Below are 26947 nucleotides of genomic sequence, written 5' to 3'. Positions count from 1 at the left end.
AAAACTGTAATCTTAGAAAATTGGGGTTTATACCCAGCCAATATCTTCGTGACTATCCCATCAGGGTAACAAATGTTCGCAAAGAACTTTGTTATCTAGTTGTGGGACTGGTCTGTCATTCCAATCCTTTAAGACGTTCCTTTATTTCTTGTTGGCCTCGCTGAGGATCCTGAGGATGTGCAGGAAGAGGTTGATCATGTCCAGGTACAGGTTGATGGAGGCCAGGATGTACTCCTCAGGGGACAGCTTGTGCATGAGCATGGACGTGTCAAACACGATGAACAGGCAGAACAGGAGGGCCCCTCCCACCGCCAGACCCATCTCCATGAAGTCATTACGGGGGAAGAACAGCTGTAATAGGGACAACGCTACAGTTTACCACTGCTCTAATACATGGTGAATTTGAGTTCCCGTACATTTGTACATGTATTATAAAACTAAAGCTACATTATACAAGTTTATGTTTAAATCATCAAATAACAAACATCTGTACTTACATGGAGGAAACCTGCAATGACGAGGATCCACAGAGCAGAGAACAACCTGGGAAAAAGATACAGAGACTTAGTATGCCCACCATTTGATAATACAGTGATACTAGTGACTGCACTTGCCAACAGCATTCTTTCTAAGCTGTAGGTCTACAATAAAAAGTATGATGAAAATGGACTCCCAAAAAACAGCAAAGTAACCAAAAACTTCACTTGGAAAGTGGGCCTAATCAGTTCTGTCACTTCTAGTAGTTAATAACCAAAGTTGTAACTCCTTACCCTGCCCCCCAGGAGCTGTAGTCCTTCTTGCTCTGCAGGGTGTAGAGTGTCAGACCCACACACACCGACAGGGTCAGGGCAAACGCCTGCAGCACAATCGCCTGGTCATAGAACGTCACTGGGGAAGAACAGACAGAAGTTAGAGGATGGAGTCACTTTTTGGATCCACGTACATATCTGTAACTGACACAGTGGTACATTATCTCACAATTGTTTTGTTTTACTAGAGTTCTGCATTGAAGAATGGGCAGGACAAGTGTTGTAAAGGAGTTTTAAAATATACAAACATTACATGTGTATAATTTAGATATAACTCACCTAAGGTCCCAACTGAGTATGCTTCCACGAATGTCTGTGAGGACAAGAAAAAGACGTATCTTACATTGAGTGGGTGGAATGCATGGAATATGCTTGTAAGCAACTTTTAGGTCTAAAAATTCTTCCTTCATGGAATCTACACTTCACCGCACTTTGAAACTTCACCCCAAGGTAGTGAAGTATTATTTTGGCTTGTCTGTCTGTGATTCTGCAAGTTCAATACACACAATGCGGCATACCTATGAATGGTAGTAATAACTTACAAAAGCTGCCAGTAGGTACATGTTGGTTGGGTACTCTGTACGTTTGACGTGTAAGGCCACCAGGATACCCAGGGACAGGAACAGGGCAACCATCAGTAGGGTGGGGCTGAAACAACAAGTTTGATCATGTGTAAAAGACTTGTTTGAAACAGTAGAATAGATTCAATACATTGTACATCCAACTCTTGCCAGCAGGCACAACACTTGTCTGCACATGCTTAACTATGTGGCGTCGGGTAGTGTAGTGGTTAGAGCAATCGACTATGAACCGGGGAGACCCGGGTTCGATTCCGAGTCGTACCCGGTACATGTCTGAACATGCGCCCCGACGTTGTGCCCTTGGGAAAGGCACTTAACACGACTTTCCTCACTCCACCCAGGTGTGAATGGGTACCCAACTTCGGTTGGGGAAAGTCGTATTGAGGTCACCTTGTGGCGCCGAATGGCAGCCGCACAGACCCTTGCGACAGTTCCACAAAAAATAATTGTGGAACAAACATGTGTATCATTTGTATTATTTGATTGTTGTAATTGTTGTGATTTGTATTGATTATTATGTGATACCCTGCATCAATTCAGCCGTATTCAGGCTGCGACTGCACGGGTACTGTTTGGACAATAAAAAATTAAAAAATAAATAAAAAAAACTAACAGTGCCTTTCCAGAATGCTTTCCACTGCCAAGAGTCAAAAGTAATCACAACAACTTATACTTTTAAAGAATGTTGATGGAGCTACTTTCCAAATAGCTTGTTTGAAAGGCGTGCCAAAGCATGACTTTCCAAGCAGGGGTTGGATGAGATTGCCTTGCCCCATTGACCGTCAGAAGACAGGGCAAATCTAAAGAACGATCTTCCCATCCAACCTCTGCTTGGAGCACACCAGCCATTCAGAGCTTTTGCACTGTAGATATTATGGGCTCTGTAGACAGGGTAGTGGTTTGCACTACATCTTAAAATGGCAGGGTACTGTATGGGGTGTGTGCTCACCTTCCTTGTACAAATGTCTTGATGGCTGGAGTGTAGATGAAGAGTGCCCCCATGAGGGTGGTCAGGGCCAGCTGCATGGACAGGATGCCATACACCTTTCTCAGGAAGGCTGCAAGACAGGGGAAGTTGTCAACATATATCTATCTTTTCTATACATGTAACATTATGTCAGATTGAATCATTATAAATCCAACAAATTAATGCTATGTTGTTTTTATAGAGCTATAAGAAAGAGCCACTTGAATAATATGCATACAATCCTCCTATGAGAAAATGTTTACTTAATGATGTACTGTGTACTTTTATCTTTCTTGGCCCTGGAGCAAAATATGGACAATACTTGTGTCACTTCTATGGAAAAGAGGAAGTGAAACCAACATGAAAAGGGGAGGGGTGGGGGGTAAAGTCGCATTTGCTTTCAAGATCATTCGGCTGGTACGTATAAACCATCTTAAGGTCAAATTTGCAGATTCTGACGTAAACTTTGTATTATATTATTATCATTGTATTATAAAACACCTGTTGTGTTGAAGAAGTTCCATAACTTGGGCGTTTGCCTGTGGAGTGCCGTGCTCAGTTAGACAACTGTTTCGTCTTCGTTTCATACTTGATACTTCAATACACCCCAGCACGTATGGTTAATAACACACTTACCCATTCTGATGTAGACGTGCGAAGACGCCACGTTGGTGCCGTACATAAAGTCGTCCATGATGGAGCTCTGGCCCTTCCCGCTTGGTTCTGGGTTCGCAACAAATGTGGGCAGTGGCACTGAAGTCGCCATTTTTCAACGTCTCAGAGATCAGCAGTGAAGAAGAAACTATCGAAAAACCTGGTCCGTTTTCCTCTCAAAAATTCAGATATTACTCGTGAACCTCTTAATCAAATACACACGTGTTACGGGCCCTTTACAACGCGTTCGGTTGTGGTAGGTGTTTGGGAAATAAGGATTATAGATGCTCACAAAACACTCGGGTCTGACACTTTGAACACGTCGTCTTTCCCAATCACAACAGTATGGTGTTAATCACACCGCGAGATTCTTCCGCGATGAAAAAAAACATTCATGTTATCGCATGAGAATAATGCGGTGTATATCTAGGGACAAAGTATTCTAAATAATATGTGATGCCCATAAATGTGTTAAATAAGTAAAATAACTCTTCATTTCAGTCAATTTCCTAATTCTATTATGGGCGAATAACATACCACTGGAGTAAGATATATCCTTGCGCTAATACGAAGACGTCATCGGTGAATCGATTTCTAGATCCAAGCAGAGGTTGGTGGGGAGAATTGTGACCTTTCTTGCATCAGGCATACCGTAGACATTTTTTACTCTCCAAGCAGAGGTTTGGGTTTTGGGGGTATTTTTAGCGTGTTATTAGGTTTTTTTATCGGGGTTTCTCTTTTGCACTGAATTTTTTTCCCACCAAACCCAACTGTGGGGTTTGGTGGGAAAAAAAATTCAGTGCAAAAGAGAAACCCTGATAAAAAAGCCTAATAACACGCTAAAAATACCCCCAAAACCCAAACCTCTGCTTGGAGAGTAGAAATTTTTCCCACCAACATCTGTTTGGTGAGTACGATTTTCGACGGTGGCCTGGGTATGCAGTACACAGCATAATAATTTTCAATGTATATTCCATTAACTTTGTCACCTACAATATCTAAATGTGGTGTGTAGACTGACATTCTGCATCATGTCATATTAGAAATAAAGTAAACAAAATCTGAAAAACCCCAAGACAAAGTGAAACAAACACTTTTATTGTCTTTCAGATATTTGGTGATAGTTGGAACTATATTATTATGCTTTCCATTGTACAACATGTGTATCTTCAGGTGATAGCCTACATGTTGGTAAGCCAAGTAGAAAAAGCAGATTGCAGGAATACAAATATGACAATTTACTATCTTGCCAACAGCTTGGAATATAGCAATATATATGAAAGCTTAGTACATGTATTGGCAAAATAATTATTTCCTACTCATATTGACACACCCCTTCACTAAATTGCAATAAAATATTCAGCTTAAAATGGCAGTTGTACTTTAAGACATGCCATGCTTCTACTTACAAACTGAATATCATATCATATAACTTTACATGTACTAGTATTAGGGAGGTTTGTAGCTGGTGCTGACAACAAAAATCAAACCTGTCTGTGGTAAAAACTCAAGGACAAAACTGATCCCATTAGACAGACAGCTGGCCACTACAGACAGGGTTTTAAGTGCAGAAAACAGGGCAGGTGGTCTTCGTACAGAAGTAAAAAAAACAAATTAGAAAAGCCTTTTTCTAGTAGTTGAAAGAGGATCACAAAATGTAGATAAAAACTGACAGTCACACAGGTGTCTCATTTTGCAATAGAAAACTGAATCTTCCATCAATCTTTCTTCAGCTTCAAATCCATGTGTCGCACAATGCTTCATCCATTATGTCTGTCAGTTGCTGTTCAGCTCCTTCGATGAAGAGTCTCAACGCGGACAGTTTTATCTTCTTTTCTTGGACTCCTTCCCCTTGCCTTTGCGACCACTGCTTGCTGCTTGAGGTGATGCACTTTCGTGTCTTCCTCCTCCTGGTTTGGACCCATTCTGAAGCTCTTCTACTGGCTCCTGTCAGGAAAATTACACATGTAATTGTCATAAAATACTGTACATTACACAACAGGTAGTTATTGATACTCTATCACTGTCGTTTGAAACTCAAATTTGAAAGTACATACTTTACTTTATAACCATAAATTCTCCATGGCAAATTCTCTTGTCTCAATTTCAACCTTGGACTGGGGAGTGTATTCTGATGAATTTGATAGACTTTTACTGGCATGGCAACAGCTGAATCCTTCAACATACATAACTTATCGCCCCCCCCCCCCACTAGACTGTAAACAAACCATTTGGATGTTGCCAAATGAAACCATGGCATGATGAAACTAAACGCAATTGCCGACATATTAACCTGGTCTTCTGGCTTCCTTGGGAGAAACACAACCGCCGCTATGGCCACCATCTGGAAAATCGCTCCAACGAACAGACCCCAGTGCAAAATCTTATCGAAAAGTGTTTCTGGTGGAATTTCGACTCCGTCCTCCATCTTGGAAAAATGGACTCTTCCACTCGCACTGAGCCTGCGTAGTACAAACCAATTAGATGTTCGATTGTTGGTCACGTGATAATTTTTAAATCGCAGTGGGAAAGCTGGAGTCAGTCGTGTTGTTGTTTCCTGAATTTTTGTACGGTTTTGTTAGATGATTTGTTTGAAATTTTGGTCACAACTATAACTTGAAGGTTAAAGGTGTAATCCTAAAGCAAACCTGTGAGGTGGTAAGACGCCAGGATTTGAAATCAAGGGAAGGAAGGTGAGCAAAGATCAATCAGACGATAGCTTCGATTGTGCTTGGCAAGGAGTTTAAAAACATTTTGGTTTATGCATTTGTATTGGAAACGTGGATCTATAACTCTCGGTGTGATAACAAAGACATAGGTGTAAAAGCATACCCCCAGCAGGCAAACAATCTTCAGCAAGCTTTGACCAAGTGGACATTTACAGAGGTTAAACTTAAAAATAAAATAAAAAATATTTAAAGCTCCTTGCAAAGTGATATTTGTTCCTTCTGCAGGACATCAACTGATCATAATAATCTATCTTCCAACGCGACCATGGAGAGTAAAAGCAAGGAAGGTAAGAAGAAAAATGTGTGCCTTAGATGTAGTCTTGCTCTATAGTATAATGTGTAGCAAAAGGAAATTACATGTGTATTGGGACAGTATTGCATAATATTTAAATACATATTACTTATTTTTATTAGTACTACTAGGTATGTTAGATGAAAGATGAAGCTTCTTTCTCTCTACTTCACGTCTCTTCTGTACTCTATTTAGTAGTACTAGTATCTACTATAAAGTAGCCCGCCGGTGACTGTTGCAGGGCTTCTATTACCTGCAGTCCTATTACTATATTATAATTTATAATTTTATATAGCAGATATATCATCATCATCAGTCGGCTGTGCAGGTGACTGTAAGTGTAAGTTTCCTCCATTTCCCACAATTGTAATTTGTTAGTAAGGTCAGAGAAGCAGGAGAAGTCCTGCGTCATGGCTCGGGCTAAAGCACTGTGGCTAATTGCCACTTTGTAAGTACATGAAGTTTTGAATGATCCACTCCTAACTTACAGACACATGCATGTTCTATGTACAACATAAATTTCAGGTTGCCAGGTGGCTATGCTGATTGACCTGGGCAGCCCCGCGATGACAGGACCTGTGGTGAGTGGGAAGGAGAACATCACCAGTACCAGCAGTGCCAAGAGCACGCCCAGCAAGAGCCCTCCTCGCAAGAGGAGCGCCCTGCAACCTGTCAATAGAGAGAGGACAGAGGGTATGTTTCAGCTGTTAGAGTTATACTGAAGTCTGATAAAGGGATAATGACCCATATACATATACATGTACTAGTAAACCACTGTGTAGTAGTAGTAGTACCATAATTGTTATTATCATATAGCCAGCCATTGCCATATATCCAACTGACAGATGAATGAGGCCAAGGAAAAAAAATGTTGTGTTTCCTGTTTCGGTCCTGAAAAAATTAGGGTCGGTAGGTAGGGATTATCTTATTTTATTTTTTATTTTTATTTTTTTTAGACTTTGCTGATTGCTGTGTTTATTTAAGTAGAACAAGTTGAAAAATCAATTGTGCAATATTATATTTCAGGGGTCTCCAACTTTGCGCCCTACGCCGCGCGCAGGAGAAGCTGTTGCATTTTAATACGTACTATTCTGAAATGTAGTTTGTAGCCTTCTCCTGCAACTTGAGTTGAAAATCTGTCTAACTTAAGAGATAGAAAATCAAGCCCAATTAAGTACAAATATTTCAACATAATAATTGGTTGGTATGGTACATTGTCTAGTCTGGTCAAAGTTAGTGGATTCAGAAGAAGAAAAACTTCTGAAGGAAAAAACGCCTGAAGAAAAAAAATTTTGAAGAAAAAAACTTTCGAAGAAGAAAAACTTTTGAAGAAAAAAAACTTTTGAGGAAAAAACTTCTGACGAAAAAAACTTCCGAAGAAAAAAAATCTGAAGAAAAAAATATTATTCAGCGCAAAATTTTGATTGGTTTCTATCCCAATGTTTTCCTAAAAATCGATGATGTGATTGTATTAATTTTAAACGCCCTAAAATTAGCTAAATCGGCGCAATTTACGATGATTGCGCAATACGCGTGCCCTATGACCTTTGACTTTACGGGTCACGCAGCTCTAAATGCAGGCGCCCTCCCCACCTCGGCCGTCCGATTTGCCGGCAAATTTCTACTTTTTAAAGGGTTTCGGGACCTAAAAACTAATACCAGAGGGAAAATAAACCACATACGTTATTTTTATGGTAAAAATCGCTAAAATGGACCAGGCATTTTTCTGCCGCGTTGCCGATTTTGAGATTCAGGACTTGCGGCCACCATGTGCTTTACGTCGATAGCGAATTTTCTACGGTGTCGTAAACGTATCGGCTTTTTTGTTAAACTTATTTTCGGGGTCGAGGGCTTTGTTTTACAAACAAATCAGACAATAAGCGTTGTTTACACGGCTTCAAAACGCTAGCGGGGCGCCCGATGTTCCACCAATGACAGCGATTCTCTCGGTAGCGTCGTGCAAATGTTTTGGTTCAGCAATATGCAGCGCAGGGGTCCACACAAAAATAAGGCTAGGGTGGGCGGTTTTTTTAGGGTCGGTCGGGAAACAGGAAACACAACATTTATTTTCCTAGGCCTGAGTCCTGTATGACAAATATATCTACGTAACAAACTCATAGTCATAGGAAGAATCAATAATGGCTTACCTAAGTTTATCACAGTGTGGCCTCAACTCAAGGGATGTGTCATTTTATTTCAAGGAGACAGGCCACAAATGATACAGTACTGTCTGAGAACATGTATTGGTGTACTAATCTTTTATCTACAGTGTAGATCTGGAAGGTTGCACAAAATTGATGTTGGTTTGTCCTTCATTTTGAAAGAAGATCAATGGCTCACTTATGTTATCTGGTCTGGTGGGTGTGAAGGTGGCAGTTAGATAGAGAGATAACTACAGGCAAGTGGCATGACTTGGGGGTCAATATAGAAGGTTGTACGTTGCACTATAATTGTTTGTCCTTTTGAAAGAAGACCAATGACTCATGGTTAGGGTAATGTTGTTTGTCTGGTCTGGTGAGTGTAGACAAAGGTGTTGGTTATAGATAAAGAGATAACAACTACAGGCGAATGTCATAATTGGAGGAGAGGGGTACAATTTACACAATTCTCAGTTCTCATAATTATTACAATAAATTCAGAAACATGCCTAATGCATTGCATAAAACTCAACCACCCACTTTGCTTCATGTTGAATTAGAGTGGTCCAATTACAAGTTATTTCAAAATTAATGTGGCTGAGTACATCTTACGAAAAAAAAGGCATGCCGGCCCCACATAGATATTTGGACATAGACATTATTGAAGCCTGAACGGCAGGAATAAAATTACCGTACCTGTAGTTATTGAACCACCCTGTGATTATGAACACCCTTGGGAAATTGTAGTCTTCAATTCTCTGCAGCTATGAGTGTTGAATAGCAAAGTATATTGTACCTTCCCAACCAAGAATTGGTATATACTCAAGTAAATCATTGATATGTTTATTTCACCATATCACCATATGTTTATGAATTATAATGTGAGTTGGAGTACTGTCTGTACACGCTACTTTACAAGGTGGTACAGTGCAGTGCAACCCCTTTTGATGCTTAGTGAATGGAACAGTCCAGGATAATTGCAGGGAGCATCTCGCCTTGCATGACCAATGAGAGGCTAGACAATCCTTTCAAAACTGATCACCTTTGGGCATTCCAACCGATGGCTTTGTTGGCTAAAGCCAGTGTGCCATGTTGAAAGCCTGGGAAATGAAATGAGAGGGAAGCAAACCATTCCTTGGCCATGCTTTTCTGGACCACAGTTGGAATCCAGACCATCTTAGACCTAAGGCACAATAATGGAGATGATGCTGAGTGTCTTGAAGACACACTGGGAAGGTTTTAAGAAGACTGCTGGGCTGGAAGTGCTGGCCACAGAGGGGGTTGACCTGGTTCTGACCTGTATACTGGTGCTGTTTGTTTTGGGGATTGTTATAAAATCATGCGTACTCCTTGTGAAGGGATGTCTGGCTGGTTTTCGCTTCCTACAAGGTAAGATGACATCATTGAGAAAATTATTGATGTAACGGTATGTTAGTATTTACCTTCCATGGTGAACAAGACCATTCACCTAATGATAAACGCACTGCTGTAATATTTCTAGGGGATTTTGATTCTTTCTTTGTCATGGGATAATCTTGTGGTTTCTAACCTCCTGCGTTTGTTTACCTTTCGCTGAAAAGCAAGCTCCCGGAGGAGCATTATGGAATGAATGACGCACTTCTGTGGGGGCAGTATCCCTTTCATGTGCTAATTTCTCCCAGACAAAACATTGGGTAAATTGGATCCCAGTAGAGGAGGGAGAATATCTAATTTGACATTTTAGCTGTTTGTAATTGGATTTTGGTGATATGTTTTCATCTGTGTGCCTTGTAATTTGTAATTTGTATCATTTCCTAAGCCTGTCACTGAAGGGTAGAGTAGACACACATATTATGGATGACTTCATTGTGGCCAAGCTGTTTCGTGTAGTACTAAAGGATAATTTCAAAATTCAAAGTAATACTAGTACTAGTAATAGAAATCAAAAGATGACCGCATACAGATGATGAGTACCTGGTACATTAAATAAACATAAGTGAAGTAACCTTAGAAATGTATTTGAGCTTCAAATCTTGCTTTGACATTAATAAAATTGATAAATCACATTTTCCTCACTGCACCCATCATGATAATGTTACAGCTATTAATATAAATTTTGGTAGACGGTCACATCTCTAATGTTAAAAACATTGGATTTCATTATCCAGAAGACTGCAGTGTGCAAAATTAAGCTATCAAAATAGATTACTGTATAGTAATATGAATGGCATCATCAATAGACTGTAACTGAGAGTTATTATGTCCTCTTCTTGGTTCCTTGAGCAAAAGACACATTGCCTGACTGTAAGTCAATCCAAAAGTCATTCCAATGTCATCCCAGTTACCCAGTGTACATTCTGCTGAGGATGGATGTGATAAAAACACTCAGCTGACACGGACCACAAACCTTCATGCTCTAGAAAAAACAGACTGTAATCCTGATGCCAGTCTGGCATTCATTACTGCCACAGGGCAAATATTTAGCTTGCCTGTAGCCATGGTAGACTGCATCCGTTCAGGGATCATCCTGATTACCGCATTAGGCCACACAAACTTGATGTTATGGATGGCACCCCTTTAGTGACCCCAAGTCTGATGTTAGGGTGCAAACAAACAGGATTGGCCCAGAAAAGAGAACTTGAAATCTAAGGACAGAATGCAACTGTATACAAGAATCACAATCATTTTGAGAAGACTTCAAGTGATACCTGTAACTCTTATATTCTTGGAACAAAAAAGAAAATGCCAACTGAATGATTTTATAAGCTAGATGTCTTGATGCAGGAATTGTCACCAGCTTGAGTCTTTTTATATAGGGTTTTTAGGAAAAGGATGCCCTGTACATTTATGGTGAACTTGCTTACTCAGCTGTGTTTAATGCCAGGCAGTTAGGAAACAGTCTAGAATGCGCACATAGATGTCATCCATGAATCATCCTTATTTGGAATTTTGGACTCATGCCAGGACTGTTAAATCACAAGGAAAACATTTATATTTTTCCCAGGAATGCTGACCTCCCCCAGTGTAAAGAGGGACATTCTAGACACAACAGATAATGTACAAAGAGTGGAAGATTCCATTAAAAATGCAGGGGACGTGACATCAGAGGATGCTCCCAATGAAGCAAAACAAAATGAAGTAAACAACGACAAGGTAGAAGGTAAGACAAGAAGTTGTCATTTTTAGTTTAATAGTAAGATATAGGCTTGTTGTGAAATGGAATAATTATAATTAATTGTAACAATGACTACACAAAAGAATATATTCCATATTATTATTATTCTGTGGCCAGAGAAATTCAGTAGTATTATCTAGGAGATGGTGAAATATGAATTCTACATATGTGTATGACCTTTCAATTTTCTTATCCATAATTAAATTGTTTACAACCTGCCACAAATGACTGCAACACTTTAACCTTTGCTTGATATATCTGCTGCCATGATATAATGGTTTCCTTGGAGATTGATTTCAGAGATCTGCTGGGACATCAATAATTCAGAGCTTTATTGAATACATGCAAGATGTAGAATCAGGTCATGTTCATGTTCATCTGTCTGTTTGACATTATGCTGATTTTGGCTCCATTGAAATTAAAATTGGTTTCGCAAGCATTCACAGAAAATTTTCTGGACTCAAATCAGCAGACTGTAGTACCTACCTGTGATTGAAATTTTATGCTGTGTGCTGTTTGTGTGATTAATTTCAACATCATCCCAAGGGATTCTGTAAGTGCGATAGACATTCACAGCACTGGCAGTGTTACTCCTGCATGTCACACATGCCCACAGGCAGGGCCCCAATGGTGCAGGCAGTATTTGGATGAATGCCAACGGATGCAGTAGACATTGGAACTGCAAGTAGAGAATCTCAATCAGCCAGCTCTCATGTTAAAATCAACTGGAACATATATATGTCCATAAGACTTTCTCAAATCACTGTACACTGCATTAGAAATACATGTAATGGGAAGTAACACTAAATAATATTTTAGTTTTGTACAGTTTCTAACTTGCATTGTTTTGTTTCTATACAGATGCTGTTGGACTTCTAGAGACTGAAGTGTTTGACTTTGACATACCAGTCTCACCTGTTAACAAGTAAGTAGAAAGAAGCAACTTTGAGTCTTCAGAAAAGAATCAATATACGTAGTAAGCTGTGGAATATACAACATGTAATTTACCTCCAATCTGAGTTCTGTAGTCTGTTATACAGGACAAAACTTTTTTTGATAATCTTTCATTACTGTTCTAGGGAGCAAGAAGCAGAAACCAGTGTCAATGAGGACAACAATGATGAAGACGATGATGAAGTTTTCTTTGGCCCTGTGGGATTCAGAGAGCAGGTCATCTCAAAGGCCAAGGATATACAGGAAGAAGAGGAGAAGTATGTCCCACTGGAACTGAACGGGGACCAGTACGCAGAGCTCTTTGTGGAGGCCACACGGCTGGCAAAGGAGCTGGAGAAGGAGAGCAAGAGAAACCGTGAAGAGGAAGTCAAGTTTGCCAAGTCTGAAGCACGACTCTTCAAGAAGAAAGCACCGCAAAACAGTCCCCGAAACAGTCCTCGTAGGATGACTTACACCCTGGATACACCAGAAAAGGAGGGGCCTCCAACAACAACAGCTGATGCACAGGATTCAAATCAAGGGCAGCAAAACAACACAGCTAAAGAGGGACAGTCTGGTTTGGTGCCTAAAAGACTGAGCAGACTAGGAGTGCGAAACAATACTTACACCAGTGATGGGAGTTCTAGAATTGGGTCTAGTGTGATGAGATCCCAGGGTTCAAGCAGTGGCATCCAGAAGCCAAGCTGCTCTAACAGTGAGGCAGGGGAGAAGACAACAGCAGAAAAGTCAGAAAAGGAAGCCAATGGAAGAAAAGAACTGGTGAAACCTGCAGTGCGGAAGGGAACATTTACTATGAGCCCCAACAATGCCAACAGTAACAATTCCAAGGCAACAAGGAATGGTAGCGAAAGCAATGGCACAGCAGATGCACCAAAGCAGCCCGTGAAGAGACGGTCAGGGATTCCCGCCCCAGGCAGCAGGGGCTCCAGTCTGCCGCGGTCCCAGATCCCCAGGAAGGGTTCGGCAGGGATGAACACCTCCATGAACCGCTCTATTTCTATGGAAAGCAAAATGAGTAGGAGCCAGAATGGGCATAATGTAAGTCAAGGGCAATATGACTCTGAGCATTGTGTAATGTCTCTTGGTTTCAATCATATAGGCAACAGCAGTGCTGTAGAATTTTTGTTTAATATTCCTAATAGTATGTTCATTTTTTTCTCTTGTCAATGTCCTGAGGAGTTAGTTTTCTCAGTCAGAAGGATTCAGAAACATTTTTTGTCTATAGAATATTTTTTCTCTCACACAGTGTTTGATATGAATACAAAGACAACTCCATCTTCTTATAACTTACTTACACCATGCAATCTTCCACAAGCAGGACAGTACAAACCCCAGTCTGGGTTCTCTGGGCCGCAGCTTCAGTAACGGCAGTATAGACGACTCAGATGATGCAGGCAGCGTGGCGTCTGATGTCAGTGACATCTCCACAGCCTCGGCACCAGCAGCTGTCAAGAGGAAAGGCTCTCTGGGATCACTGCCTCAGAATGCAAAGGTACAGCATGGCAACCAGAGATGGCAGACTTCACCCCCTCTGGCTTAGCATACTGAAACTCTAAAACTGCAGCACATATATGGGGATTGGAAGAGCTTGTTCATTTGCTTATGGAAGTGCCTACTTTGTGCTCATTTCTAGTTTCAGTTGTTGTTATTATCCATCATTTAGGTGTTTAGAAACAAAACACAAATGTCTTTGCATCTTTTATGCATCAACAAAGTTTTGATCATGTTCCATCTTAGGTTGTGAAGACAAGCGCCATGCCACAGCGTTCAGGGAGTCTGCCCAAGCTGTCAAATCGACGCAGGTCAAACTCCACATCCTCTGCCTCCAGGACTTCATCAACCCCTTCTAAAGGTAGAATGAACTTCCCTAAATTCTCTATATGAAAACACTACAATTGAAAATGCACTCAGCCAAGGAGTGTAAAACTCAGTACACTTCTTTAGCACTAGTATAATAGTGATCACGTTTCAAAATCTCCCTGCAGGGCCCAGTAAGAAGAGGGTGTCAGGTCTTGCACCGCCTCAGACCAAACCCCAGCTGGCCAAACCCGCCGCTGCAGCCAACACCAGCTTCTCTAAGAAGTCTCTCCTGCCAGGGGGAGGTTACGGTGTGCCCATGCCTAAGAAACAGCAGCCCATGAGGGCCACACTGCCCATGTCTCAGATCAGCACACCCAAGGTTAATGGTAAGTATAAAGGGTCTAGTTTCTTTACAAAATGTACAAATGCTTTGTCTGCCCATTCAGTAATATTTACTGAATGGCTAGACACTTAGTTGTGAATACTGCTACCTGCAGTGCATAATATGTAATGTAATTTGGGTACTATACTACTAGGAATACTTGTAGAATGGGTTGGCAACTGGATGATTAAGTAACTGCAACCTACACTTGGAATAATCAAATCTGTCAAGCTGGCATGCTGTACTGAAGTCTGGTGCCTCTGACTTTCTAGTATTCAGTTTGGTAATACATGTATGATCTTACAGACTTACAGTACTTGACCTTCTGGTTCTTGTCTTGCCCTTGTTTTTATAGCATGTTGATATCTCTACAGCAGTGAAGTTTTGTAGCATTATCCTATCCTGTCCTTCCTTTTCCCCCAGCAAACAGCCAGGTGCAGTCCACTCCCCGGGCCATCCCTGCCCTAACCCCCCGCGCTGTCCCCTCTGCCTCCACACCGGTACTGCAGGACAAGAAGGTTGTCCCCAAACGCATCTCTGTGGACGAGCAGCCAGGAAACACAAACAGGTACCAAAGAGGGTTAATTGTCTGTATATACTCTAGCAACAAAAGTAGATCATCAAAGATTACACATGCTGCATGTACTTGGCAACTGTTGGCACAATTCTTGTTGTACTTTTTCCAAACTCATGATATCCCAATGCCAATAGCTAATACAGTGTAGATGTATTTGTGTACAAAACCATTGGGGCAGAAACGTACAATAAAGATTATCTGTATTATTGATAAAGCTGAATCTGACTCTCCTGCCCAGACCGCTGCCTGTAGTTCCCAGCACCCCACAGAACAGCAGGATCCCCGGGGCAGCCTCGGGCTCCACCAGGAGACGGTCGGGCATCCCCACCCCCAGGAGCATGCAGAGGCAGTCCCGACTCCCATCCAGGGGGTCCGCTATACCTACACCAGGGTAAGCATGCCTGGCATCTTTTGCTGTGTGGCATTATGTAATTGCCCTCCTTTGTTATGGATTACTATATTTATGGCTATACACACATACATACATTCAAGTTGCAACTTTTGTCAGTTGCCATTTGCTGATTCCTTGAGCCAATGGTTCATATTTTGGGTATCTTTCCTAAACTCCAACCTTGTTGTTAGTCTTGACAACCTATATTAACATTCCACATCGTTGCCTTCTTCCCTTCTTGTTTCTTACATAGAGTTGACCCTTTTGAGTAGGGGTGCCAAGGTATAACAAGCAAGCAATAGCCATTGCTTAGCCATTCCTTTACTAAGTAACTCAATAGATTTGTTCTTGTTCCCACAGGTCCAGTAGAAGGTCCTGCCTGCCTACTCTTGCTGCTGCCAATGACAGCCCCTCAGAATTCCCGGCTCCACACTTGAGGAAGGTGCAAGAGGCAAACGACTCTCCTCTGGCCTTGAGAGGCTCTGGTCCAGACAACTTGCCCAAGCCGCTCATCGACTTTGGAGAGGACGACATGAAGAGCAACTCTCCTGCTGTAGCAAATGTAAGTCTTTTGCACTGTTGTTTCTACAGTACTATAGTCTTGTTTTCCATTTTTTTTTTTGTAGTGTGCAAGGTCTAGTGGTTCATCATCTGCAATCATGCTTCTAGACCAGAAAGTACCAGGGTAGGAGTGTTTGAATCTCAGTCCTTTACAGCTTGCATTACTTCTCAGAATGATAGCCACCTGTTTAGGACAGAACATTTAGTTTTGGTCAACTGTCCATGTCCATTGTACATGTTGGCAAGATCTTTGAATGATGATGATCAATATTTTTCTTCATTTGCTCCCCAGCTGATTGACATTTGAGCCTGCAAACCTGCAACATAACCCAGACCAACAGAAATCCTATAATCTACAACATACATGGTTACAGTGGTGAAACTAGTCATAGTAGTAGTTATTATCATCCTTATACACCCATGTATTTTATTTGCATACTATACCGCACATGGCTGTTACTAGTGACTGTACTACACACTGGTTTGAAACTTAACCATTTTGAAATCATCCTCAAATTGCATTGATCGCACCATTAGATTCATTAGTACATACGTTGAAGTTCTTTGTTGAAACTTGAAAGGATTTTTTTAAAACCTGTGCTAGTCTTTAAATTATGACTTGAATGAAGAGTAGAAACCTTCCTATTTGAAACATGTTAAGGAGAACATTGAATAAAGATTATCTATAGCTTTGTCGGTAGAAACTGTTGTATAACTGTATAATAGGATACATGTTGAAAAGATGTGTATGTGTATGTGTACAGGCTACAAAGACATTCGATAGAAGAATCTAGAAATATGATAAAACTAAAAGCTTTAGAATGAAGCTGAATATATGTACATAATCTCCTACTCATGTAATGAGTCTGCATCATGTGCTTGATAGCTTGCCTTTCCGTGTGTGCCTTCCATGTACTACATGTAGCTGGGTAATCTTAAAAAGTACTAAATAAAGCAATTACTCTTCGGTCATTTTCAGAAATAAGCCTTTCTCTGTTTAGATTTCATTAGCATAATCCTGACAATCATGCTGCTTATACATGTAGTTTACATATAAAACATTCATATTTGTAGTGCCTTTCATTGAATGGTGTACATGTACTTGGGGCATTTTCATTTCTCCATAGTATGTTGAACTTCATTTTTGTTTGATCCTTGATTTGTTTACATACCGGTAGGGATAATCGATATCACTAACACATTGATGGAATTATTGTTCTTGTGTATGTCTAGCAAAAGGAGTAAAGAAAATGGCTAAGAAAAAATCGTAGAGCTTAAAACAAGGAAACGTAGAATGTTTTGGGTTTTATTTTGGTTTTCTACCTCAACTTAATTTTCTTCAATATTTGCATAGTTCCATCCACTGCCCAAGTTGTAGATAGTTATAGACCTAGGTTTCATACCCATTCTGTAGGCCTCTGTTAATGAACATATACTGTAATACTAAAAGATGGATCTCAGCGTGATACTACTAGTAGTATCTACCTGTACTGTCTGGTGTATTGGTTAATATACATATTACTTGCATACTATCAATTTTCCTTCAGCAGCGTCAGGGGTAGTTTACAGTATGTCTTGCTGCTTAAGAAGGTGGCAACTTTATGAGAATAAAGTATAGATCTATGAAACTTCAGCATATCTTTTCCATTTTTATTTCAAGTCTGATTTCTCTGGGTTTACACACAAGCCAATCCTTTCACATGATTGTCCAGTATTACGTACATAGAGACTTTTTAGAGAAAAGTATACACACTTTTTAGAGAAAAGCATATTGATGCAATTATTGCACACACTGGTGTTCATTTTGCAACATCTTCATCACTTGTACTTAGACATTTGTCAGTAGCAAAAGCATAGCAGCCATATCAAAATACATTTCCTTCAAGTAGAATATCTTCATACATTAAATGTGATAAAAGATTTATCAGAAATTCTGTACAGCATGATTATAGATTATAAAAATAAAGACATATACATGAATTCAATAGTTTTCTCCTGTTTTGTCATAGTGTCATTAAGACTCTGATATGGTCTCGTGGCATGCTCGATGTGAATGTGACTAAAAGCTTTCTTAACTTTTTCACAGTAATCTTTGAAAGGAAGACATAGGTTTGCCATGAAAGCAGAAATGCTGTACATGTTGATGTTGCTATTCCCTGGTATTGAGGAGGAAGTCCCTCAGCGTATCGCGCAGTGTACTGAAGGAGGGCCGTTTGGCCGGTTCCTTGTCCCAACACTGGCGCATGAGCTGGTACAGACTCTCCGGCCAGCTGCTCTCTCTCGGCAGCCGGTAACCCTGCACCACCCTCTGTAGCACCTGGGTGTTGTCCCATCCTGCAAAGATATATATTTGGGGCATATGTGTGAATTGTGAAGTGGCGGTACAATACATAAGGAGTATGTGTCTATTTCGCTTATCAGAGTTGAGGTTACTCCGCCAAAGCACCACGAGGTTCATTTCATGGGGCTGGTACATGCAGCTCAACATCTCTTGAAGGCATTTTGCAAAGCATAGGGAAGTTTCTACTGTGCCATTTCATTTAGAAGACAGCTTGTCAAGAATGTGTTCCAAAGCATGCAAGACGTGGAGTTTTTGGAGCATTGCCTTGAAGGGAACTGTAGACTCAAGTAAAATGATCTCTATAGGTAGGTGAATAGTGATCCTTAGGTTGGTTGGTTGTATCTTAATACACGTTTTAGAAGAGATGTGTGTATGATACTCACCCATGTAGGGTACCTTCCCCTTGCTGAGGATTTCCGCCATGAGGATACCGAAAGACCAGACATCAGACTGCACCGTGAACTCGTGGGTCTGGATGGACTCGATAGCCGTCCATCTGATCGGGAACTGGGCTGGATGGATGAGAGATGACATGATTGTATGAAGTACATTGCATACCGTATTAACCCACTTAGCTAACCTTCTAATCTAGCAAGTGTTCTTGGGAAGAAAGGGGTGATTCGTATACGCTAGGAGGGACTTTGCACTCAGCATTAAGAAATTCAGCAAGTTATCAATCTGCAATAAAAGACACATTTTAGCATTAGAGGAGTTGCTAGGCCCTGAATGAAGACACTTAACAATTATCGACTAGCTGCTTGACAACACCATTTTACAGATTAACATTCTTCTCTTGAGGGCTGAACATAGATGGAAGCAGGGGTTTACCAGAGGAAGCCTTGTAGTGGTCTATCCTGGCCAGCCCGAAGTCGGCCACCTTACAGACGCTGTCCTCCCCCACCAGCACGTTAGCCGCCCGCAGATCACGGTGCACGATGGCGTTCTCCTCCAGGTACGCCATCCCGTCAGACACCTACAAAACACAAAATATACGCACTTAAAAGTGACCTTAGTTTCTGTTTTCCTACATACTGTTAGCCAGGATACCATTCTAGTCAAGAGATAATCTAGGAGTATAAACCATCAGATCAAAATTCAACTTCTTCCAGTACTACAGTGTTAACAATGATCTCGACCTACCTGTACCGCTATATTGACGAGTTCCATGAGTGTGAAGCCGCTGCCCTGCCCGTGCCGCAGGTACTTCTCCAGGCTGCCGTTCGCCATGAACTCGGTGATGATGAGGACCGGGTCCTTCTCGGAGCAGACGCCGTACAGCTGCACCAGGTTCGGGTGGTACAGCCTCATCATCATCTCCGCCTCCTGCAGGAAGGCCGAGACGGTCGACCCGGCCTTGGTCGTCTTCACCGCCACCTTCACGGGCGAGTCGTCGGAGTCACCGGTACCATTCCAGAACCCTGTTTGTGGGGTAGAGACAGACGCGGTCTTCGTTAGGTACTAGCCTGGTTACCAAACCTATTATAGCTCCTGAGTCCTACATCCTCTCCGCAAACAGAGGAGAGGATGTAGGACTCGGGAGCTATAATAGGTTTGATAACCAGGCTAGTTAACTACGCCATTTCTGTGCCATGTGTTGCCCTAATTCTAAACGCCTATCGTCAAATTCTGATAAATAGAAGAAGATATGTGCAGATTTCCATACCTTCCACCACGTCTCCGAACTGCCCCTGGCCCAGCTTCTTGCCCAGTTTGATCCTCTCCCTGGACACCTCCCACCGGCCTTTGAAGTCCTTGATCTGCGGTTTGGGCTTGGGACAAGGCTGGTCAAGGGGACAGCCAGCAATGCTGCCTTTCTCTGGAGAAATGAACAATCATTAGATTGTTATCAAAATGTAACAGAGCTTTACTATCCTGCGCACGCACACTGATCAAGAATAGTCGTGTACCTAGCCTCTACCAGGCACCGCTGATCGCTGGAAAAATAGTAGAAATTAGCCGAAGTGAAGGATAGTATGCCAGGGGAGTTAGCCGGTCAGAGAAGATCCAATTTGCGACCCACGATCCAATTGCCGTGGGTCGCAAATTGGATCTTCTCTGGCCAGCTAACTCCCGCACAAAATCACGCCGAAGAGACACACCTGCCTAGTGATTACGAGATGTGCGGTTCCTCGAGACATTTCTTTTTCTAAAACCAACATCGTCTTCTCACCTATGAGGTCCTTCATCAGCTCCTGTAAGGTGTCGAACTCTTGCTCCTTGGAGACGCGCAGCTTGTTGTGCTTGGTTCTCTCCACCTTGAACCGCCGGATGACCTCCCTCCCCTCCTTGTCCTTGTTCTTCACAGAAATCGTGTACACATGCGGCCCTGGGTATGATACATGAATGTATATCATGAAAATGTCAGCACATTCTTTGAAAAAAAAAGGTACCAATGCCATAAGGAATGCATTATACTCCTTTTACTCCTACTTTTCCATGTTGTCCAAAAGTGTTTTGTTCAAAAGTGAGACAAGCTTGTCATCGCACAACAAGAAATCATAGCCCGTCTACACTACATGTATGTATGGTAACACGGACCGCTGTTCGGGACACCATATGCATGAGACCACTTCTATGGGCTGGGTATGATTTGATTTGATGCTAGTCTGTTCCTTACCTTTAGTGTTGTGTGTTTCCCTGACCAGGTACGTCCCGATGCCACAGGCCCGCAGAAGAGCGTCGGCGTCCTTCCTGTCCATGGATCCCAGGTACCACCTGTACAAAATCACTTCTTGAGTAACCAGATTGCCACTAGACTACGACAAGCTACGTGGAATGATACTCCAGGAAAGTTGTGGGGATCAAAAGCATTAAGAGTTTGTGGGCTGGATACTCACTCTTCCCTCAGTAGGTCGTCCATGGGTGCCACATAGTCTGCCGGGACCAGTCCGACCTCTAAGGTGTCCAAAAGCCTGGCCTGGTACCACTCACCGTCCCTGGAAAGTAAAGATACCCATCAACAAACTGTAGCGTCACACTACCTTTGATTACATACATTTTACATGGCAATCTGAGACAACCAAACTGGGAAGAACTTTAAACAGTTTGAGGAAACTGACCTGAAATCTAGGATCTCGACTTTCTGGTCTTTCTGCAGGCGCAGGGCTGTCGGGAACTCCGGCTCCAGGTCGAACAGTGTCACGTATGTGTACTCTGCGGAAGAAGATGCGATCAGACAGCCATCGTATAAAAATCGTAAAGAATGGAGGAGAAAGAAAAGACTGGTTGGGATCAATACAACTGTGTGAGTGAACAATGAATCATTAGAAAAGCATGCTGTTTTACCTTTGACGTCTTTTTCTGGACTGGAGCCGTGCTTTTGCCTGAGCTGCTTGGCCTTGTAGTGGTCGCTGTCTTTGACCTCCTCCACGCAGATGTGGGGGAACCAGCCCTGCCTGCCGTCATGGATGGTCTCGCCGTGCCACATGCCGTCATGCATCTTCCTCAGGACCCTCACGATGTCCCCCTTCTCCAGGGACAGCTCGTCCGGCTGCGCGGCGTTCCTGCTCTTCGTCACGACCGTCATGGGGCAGTCCCAGTCCGGGTAAATCTTCCCGCCTTGCGGATCGGCTGCGCTGTACTGCAGCGCCTCCACCCACCGCGTCAGCTCGCTCTCCGTCTTCAGGGAGAACACCATCTCCTGGTGCTGCCCGGAGCTGTCCTCGTGCAGGGTCACGCGGAGTTTGCTGGTTGGTTTGGGCTTGAAGAAATACAATGACTGCAGAAAGGATGACAGCCTCCCTTTGCCTCCGTCTGACGAGCTGGCTCTTTCCGAGTCGTCGTAAATCTTGTTGACTTCTTCCACATCCAGCCTGTTGCGCATGCAGTAGTTGACCAGCTCGTATGTGACCTCGCTTCCCCGCTTGTGAAGCTTCTTTGCGATGAGAAGACAGTCCGATAGAAGAATGACATAGCGGTGGGTGTTTGGTCCCTTGTCCCTCACCAAGATGAGCTCTCCCTGTTTCACAATCCAGCGGCTCTTGTCCAGCAAAGAAAACGGCGGTTTGCATTTCGCGAGGCGAAGTTTGTTGACCACCAGCTCCTCTAGCTCCATAGCCTGTTGTTCTTTGTAGGCTGCTTGGTTGCATTTTACGGCAAGGGCCTTCGTCGTCTGTAAGGCCTGCTCTGCTGTCAAAAACAACTCCGAGTTTACGTCTCTGAACGTCAGGATTCGGTCGACAAGGAGGGGGAAGCGCGTCACTCTCTGCATAGGCGTCAACAAGAAGGCAGTCATGGGGAGGTTTCCGCACTGCGGGTCGGTTTCTAACTGCCGCACGTCGTCGCAGAAGGACTTGTCGGCTTGCATGAGCCCGATCAGTGCCTTGGAGTGGTAGTGCATGTTCCTGCAGTAGGTGACGTACGGCTCCTGGAACCGCTTGCTGGCGTGGCGGAGGATGATGTCACACACGTCGGAGACGACGGGCGCCTGTTCGCGCACGCGCGCCTGCAGGTCGGACAGGAAGGCCCGGCTGGCGTTGATGACGTGAGCGACGTGGACGGAGATCAAGGTCAGCGCCTGTCCGCCCGCGACGTTCTTCTTCTCCAGGTTCCTCAAGAAGTGTTCCCCTAAGACGTACATGCTCTTGATGAAGGACTCTTCGGACGAAAGCACCTCAAACATAGCCTCTTGGAGCTGCCTCTGCGTCGGGGTAAGACGGTACTTGATTCCGCTCTGGATGACTTGAGGAAACTTGTCCCACGTGGGGGTACTTGAAGACATCCAGGTGAGAGTAGGCGGTCCTTGAGTGTCGCTCTTTACCAGGATCGGTATCCTCTCCGTCTGGTACACGTGATAGAGCGGGGCAGGGGTCATGTAGTGGCTTTGATTGTTGATGGAGGCGCTTCTCTTTACGGTCCGAGGGGACGAGTCGCCGTGGAGTTCCTCGCTCGTGCGGAAGGGTTGGGAAAGCGGTTCGCTCTCCTCGTCTCCGCAAAGCGCCACCACGCGGATGACGTAGTGCGTCCTTGGCTGCAGCCCCTCGCACGTGATCGACGTGTCTTCGTAGTGACTCAACCTCTTCATGACGAGTTCTGTGTAAGGCTCGTACAGTTCCGTGATGGTGACCATGTAGGCGTCGATCTTGTGACGCGGGGGCTTCCAGGTGGCCGTCACCTTCCTGCCGTCGTTGTAGACGATCGTCAGGTTCTTCGGCTCGGCGACCGGGGACGGGACGGCGCCTGGTCTGAGCGCCTCCCGCCGCTGGAGAGTGGAGATCCTCCGCTGGATCTTCCTCCTGTGCCCTGCGTTGGCTATCTTCAGCTCGTTCTTTAGGAAGCTGTCGATGTCGTCTTTGGAGACCAAGTCCCAACCGCTCACTGAGTTCTCTTCGAATAGACTGGCGTGGCGTCGAATGTCCTCCTGGGGATCGGCTTCGAAGTACTGCCGCACCTCCGATGGCGACCAATGGTCGAAGGGCTTTGAAACCAACGAGAGCCCATGAGGTTCAACTCTCCGTCTCACTGTCGCTGCGGGCATTGGTGACGTGTTCCGGAGCAGATGTGCTCTCTGAAACCACTCCGTTTCTAGTTCTTTGCTTAACGTCATGTCGTCGGGTTCTAACGTGGGGTGGTCCATTTCCTCGTCGATTTCTGCTACTTGTTTTGAGCTCATCTTCAAGAAGTCTTCCTTACCCGATGACGGTAAGGAAGGGGTAGGGCGTAGGGGCCTTCGAAATATATCGGACCTTTTAAAACTATCTGCTCTATCTTTCATAGGTTTTGGAACGTCATAGAGCCAGTCAGAAGAGACATTTTTGTCCACAGGTGATTGGCCTTCTTCTGGTATTGCACTGGTCATTATGGAAGATTCCGGGTTCAATATATCTGACTCACTCTTATAGCCTAACCTAGACGGCCTGAAGGATGTTGGATGGCCAGACTCTTCAACAGGGGCGTGGGGATTGTCCGCTTTTTCATTTTCCGTGGCGGTTTGCTGAAATGTTTTCTCCAGAGGCATAGAATGCCTTTTGGTTGACTCATCAGTCAAGTAGGGGAACCTTTTACTAACATGGTCCCTCAGAGGAACGAAGGATCTTCCTTTATCTGGTTTGTTTAAATCTTCAACCCTCGCAGGTGTTTTTGTTGGAGACGTTTTCAGTTCTTCAAATGTTTTGAGTCGTGACGAGACGGTGTTTTCTGTGGAACTTGAAAAGAGCGCGCGCATTCTCTCAACCCTGCCCTCGCCGTTTGAGGTCACCGTTCCTTTCGCCCGTGCTGACTTTTCGTTCGAGACGATTGGTGAACCCGTACCCTTTGTTTTCGAAAGTGTCTCTGGTCTAAGAGAATATCTGTTTCTGTTATCTGATGGAGGAAAAGTTTTACGGACAACATCTCTGTCAAAAGCCGAGGCCGATGGTCCACGGTGTTCACTTCTGCCGTTGTGCTGTTTGTCTTGAAGTGTTGTGGCTTTGGTCTTGACGATTTCTCTCTGTGCTTCACTCGATTCACTGTAGGTCCTTCAGAACAAGATAGAACCAAGAATACTTCATCTCAGAACTTCAACGTTGTCTCCAAACAACCAACTAAGGTCTATGTGAGTGGGAGGGTGAAGTTGACAAATTAGTATATGGTAGCCTCAATAGAGTTGAGCTGGTGGCCACAAAATATGTGGTCAAAGTCTTAAGGGGAAGATGATATATTCAAATCCTTGCACCAGCGCATGGGAATAAGATAAGATAAAAACAAACCAATGGGACCAAAGAACAAATACAACATCAAACAAAAGCGCACACATGAAAGAAAACTGACTGTGGGAGACAGTTGTACAAGGAGCATTTTTCTCATATCAAAGTTTAGTACACATTAAGCGCACTGCTTCAGTCACGTTCTAATGTTAGTTTACGCACATGTACATAGTGCCAGGCGCCGTGTTGGAGGGATATGCAAACAATGACGTCACTCGGACAGGTTGTTTGGTCGTAAGAAAGGCATTTCAACTTTCGCTTTATGCAGGTTCTGGTCTCACGTCAAAATGATGTCCTGCTACGTGTTTATGTTTCACATAACCTTCACACGTGACTTTTCGTTTGTCTGTAATGTTATCGTTTAAAGCATTTTCGTAGCGAGAAATGGAGCTTTCTGGTGGAGAGACGCAGTCATGTGATGTGAACTTTGGCAAAGATAAGGTTGGGTTCGGTACGTTCTACAGTACGACACCCTTAGTGTGCCACAAGATTCAGTAGTTGAAGGTTTTGTTTTATTCCAAAAGATGTCATGTATCATAGGAACACCGCCCCCCCCCCTCCATAGTACTGATCGACCTTTGACTTTTCTAATAGCTACTCAACATTCTAATGGATTTGTACCTTCTGTGTAAAAGATCGATGTTCGAAGAAACATTAAATTTCCTCAATTCGTGCCTGGTCAGAATAAGGATGTAGATTATCTTAAGTGCTCGGCGGTTACGTAGTTTCAGTATCGTTTGATAATGACGTCATAGCCCCGAACACACACCTGTATGACCCAGTAAAGCTATAACGGACCTACACAGTGATAACCGTCATGTTTATTTGTAAGCATGTTGTGTTTGCATGTGGTTAGAAGGACACGCATAGATGATAATGTTTTGTCTCTGCAGACTCTGATACTACCGTAAAGCGAGTTTCTACCAGTTTTAAACTTGCGCCATGAATGTGAAAGGTCTTTTTACCGTTACTTCCTGTTGAAATGTTTCACAGGGAAGTCGCTTGCGTCAAGATTCAGCGTGAAGAAGGGCTACATATGAGAATAAATCCAAGACTCAACAAGTGTCCTCTTACCTGAGTTTATCCAAAGCGAACAGGTGTGTAGGCGAGAAGCCTGCTGACGACTTTCTGTGCCCTTCATGAAACAGCTGATCTATGGCGGCCTCCAGCCTGGCAATGTCACGCTGCTGTACCCCTTCCTCCTCGGACAGCATGACCTTCTCCTCGTCGGTCAGCCGGGACAGCAGCCTGGGTGTCATCAGTTCTTGGAAACGCAGGAAATCCACGATCCTGTCATGGATTCTGTTCGTACGGCACCAGGCATCAAAATCAAACCGCCCGCTGTCGCCCTTCCCTCCGGGCGACGCCATATTGGGTATCGGTGTGTAATAGGGCGTTTGGTGCGTATACATGTCCCTGTGCAAACAATGCCCCAGGGCTAGTATTGTGCCTCTTACTGTCGCTAGGTAGCCTTTGAACCCGTCTTTTGTTACGTTTCGGGTCATCCACCTGGTGAGCAGGTACATGTTTGGAACTCATGCATTCACAAGCACTTCTCTCACGGCGATGCCAATTGATAAACAACACAATGAATTAAAGTTCTTCTGATCGTTATGGATCTACTGCCAACTTGATGAGCATTAGATATTTGATAATTGATGTTTGAAAGGATAAAACCTCTGCGAAGTTACTGCTTACACAAGAGACGGCTTATGAATGGGCCGTTATATAACATGTCTGTAATCATCCACACAAAAAATGATGTACGCTCCCATCAGTCAGTCAAATCTAGTGTAGAGGACATCATCTGGAATAGGACAGGATATCTACATGACATTATCACCTTCACCTGTTTATAGAACAAGATAAGAATAGAATCGAGCCTGCTTGAAAATACTACAGTAGCGTAGGATGTACGTGACACTGGGGTCCCT

General features: G+C 43.4%; 4 protein-coding genes across 4 annotated transcripts; 1 reads left to right on the top strand and 3 right to left on the bottom strand.

The window, feature by feature from the left end:
- Positions 1-32: 32 nt before the first annotated feature.
- On the bottom strand, positions 33-3361 carry LOC109471058 (protein lifeguard 4-like). The gene is made up of 7 exons (XM_019770249.1): positions 2994-3361; positions 2340-2448; positions 1352-1457; positions 1089-1122; positions 771-888; positions 498-543; positions 33-351 (listed from the first exon to the last, which is right to left on the bottom strand). The coding sequence occupies exons 1-7, from the start codon at positions 3121-3123 to the stop codon at positions 142-144; spliced, it is 753 nt and encodes a 250-aa protein (XP_019625808.1). The 5' UTR covers positions 3124-3361; the 3' UTR covers positions 33-141.
- A 736-nt stretch (positions 3362-4097) lies between these two features.
- LOC109471361 (protein MANBAL-like) lies at positions 4098-5484 on the bottom strand. The gene is made up of 2 exons (XM_019770654.1): positions 5305-5484; positions 4098-4958 (listed from the first exon to the last, which is right to left on the bottom strand). The coding sequence occupies exons 1-2, from the start codon at positions 5437-5439 to the stop codon at positions 4836-4838; spliced, it is 258 nt and encodes an 85-aa protein (XP_019626213.1). The 5' UTR covers positions 5440-5484; the 3' UTR covers positions 4098-4835.
- Positions 5485-5524: 40 nt separating this feature from the next.
- LOC109471438 (mucin-5AC-like) lies at positions 5525-17615 on the top strand. The gene is made up of 13 exons (XM_019770752.1): positions 5525-5704; positions 5966-6027; positions 6558-6725; positions 11154-11309; positions 12186-12249; positions 12404-13316; positions 13597-13770; positions 14016-14130; positions 14264-14464; positions 14884-15028; positions 15276-15428; positions 15789-15990; positions 16282-17615. Exons 2-13 carry the CDS (start codon positions 6006-6008, stop codon positions 16294-16296), a joined length of 2328 nt encoding a protein of 775 aa, XP_019626311.1. The 5' UTR covers positions 5525-5704; positions 5966-6005; the 3' UTR covers positions 16297-17615.
- LOC109469896 lies at positions 16577-26413 on the bottom strand. Its single transcript, XM_019768657.1, has 11 exons — positions 26088-26413; positions 21616-24785; positions 21390-21483; positions 21168-21266; positions 20948-21045; positions 20501-20656; positions 19994-20146; positions 19471-19748; positions 19159-19303; positions 18714-18842; positions 16577-18323 (listed from the first exon to the last, which is right to left on the bottom strand). Exons 1-11 carry the CDS (start codon positions 26381-26383, stop codon positions 18139-18141), a joined length of 4803 nt encoding a protein of 1600 aa, XP_019624216.1. The 5' UTR covers positions 26384-26413; the 3' UTR covers positions 16577-18138.
- Positions 26414-26947: the final 534 nt, after the last annotated feature.

This window comes from Branchiostoma belcheri, unplaced genomic scaffold (genome assembly GCF_001625305.1).
Source record: "Branchiostoma belcheri isolate BF01 breed outbred unplaced genomic scaffold, Haploidv18h27 scaffold10, whole genome shotgun sequence".
In the NCBI taxonomy this organism is placed as follows: domain Eukaryota; kingdom Metazoa; phylum Chordata; class Leptocardii; order Amphioxiformes; family Branchiostomatidae; genus Branchiostoma; species Branchiostoma belcheri.
The sequence above is the reverse complement of the archived record's forward strand: the minus strand, read 5'-3'. Positions and strand labels throughout refer to the sequence as shown.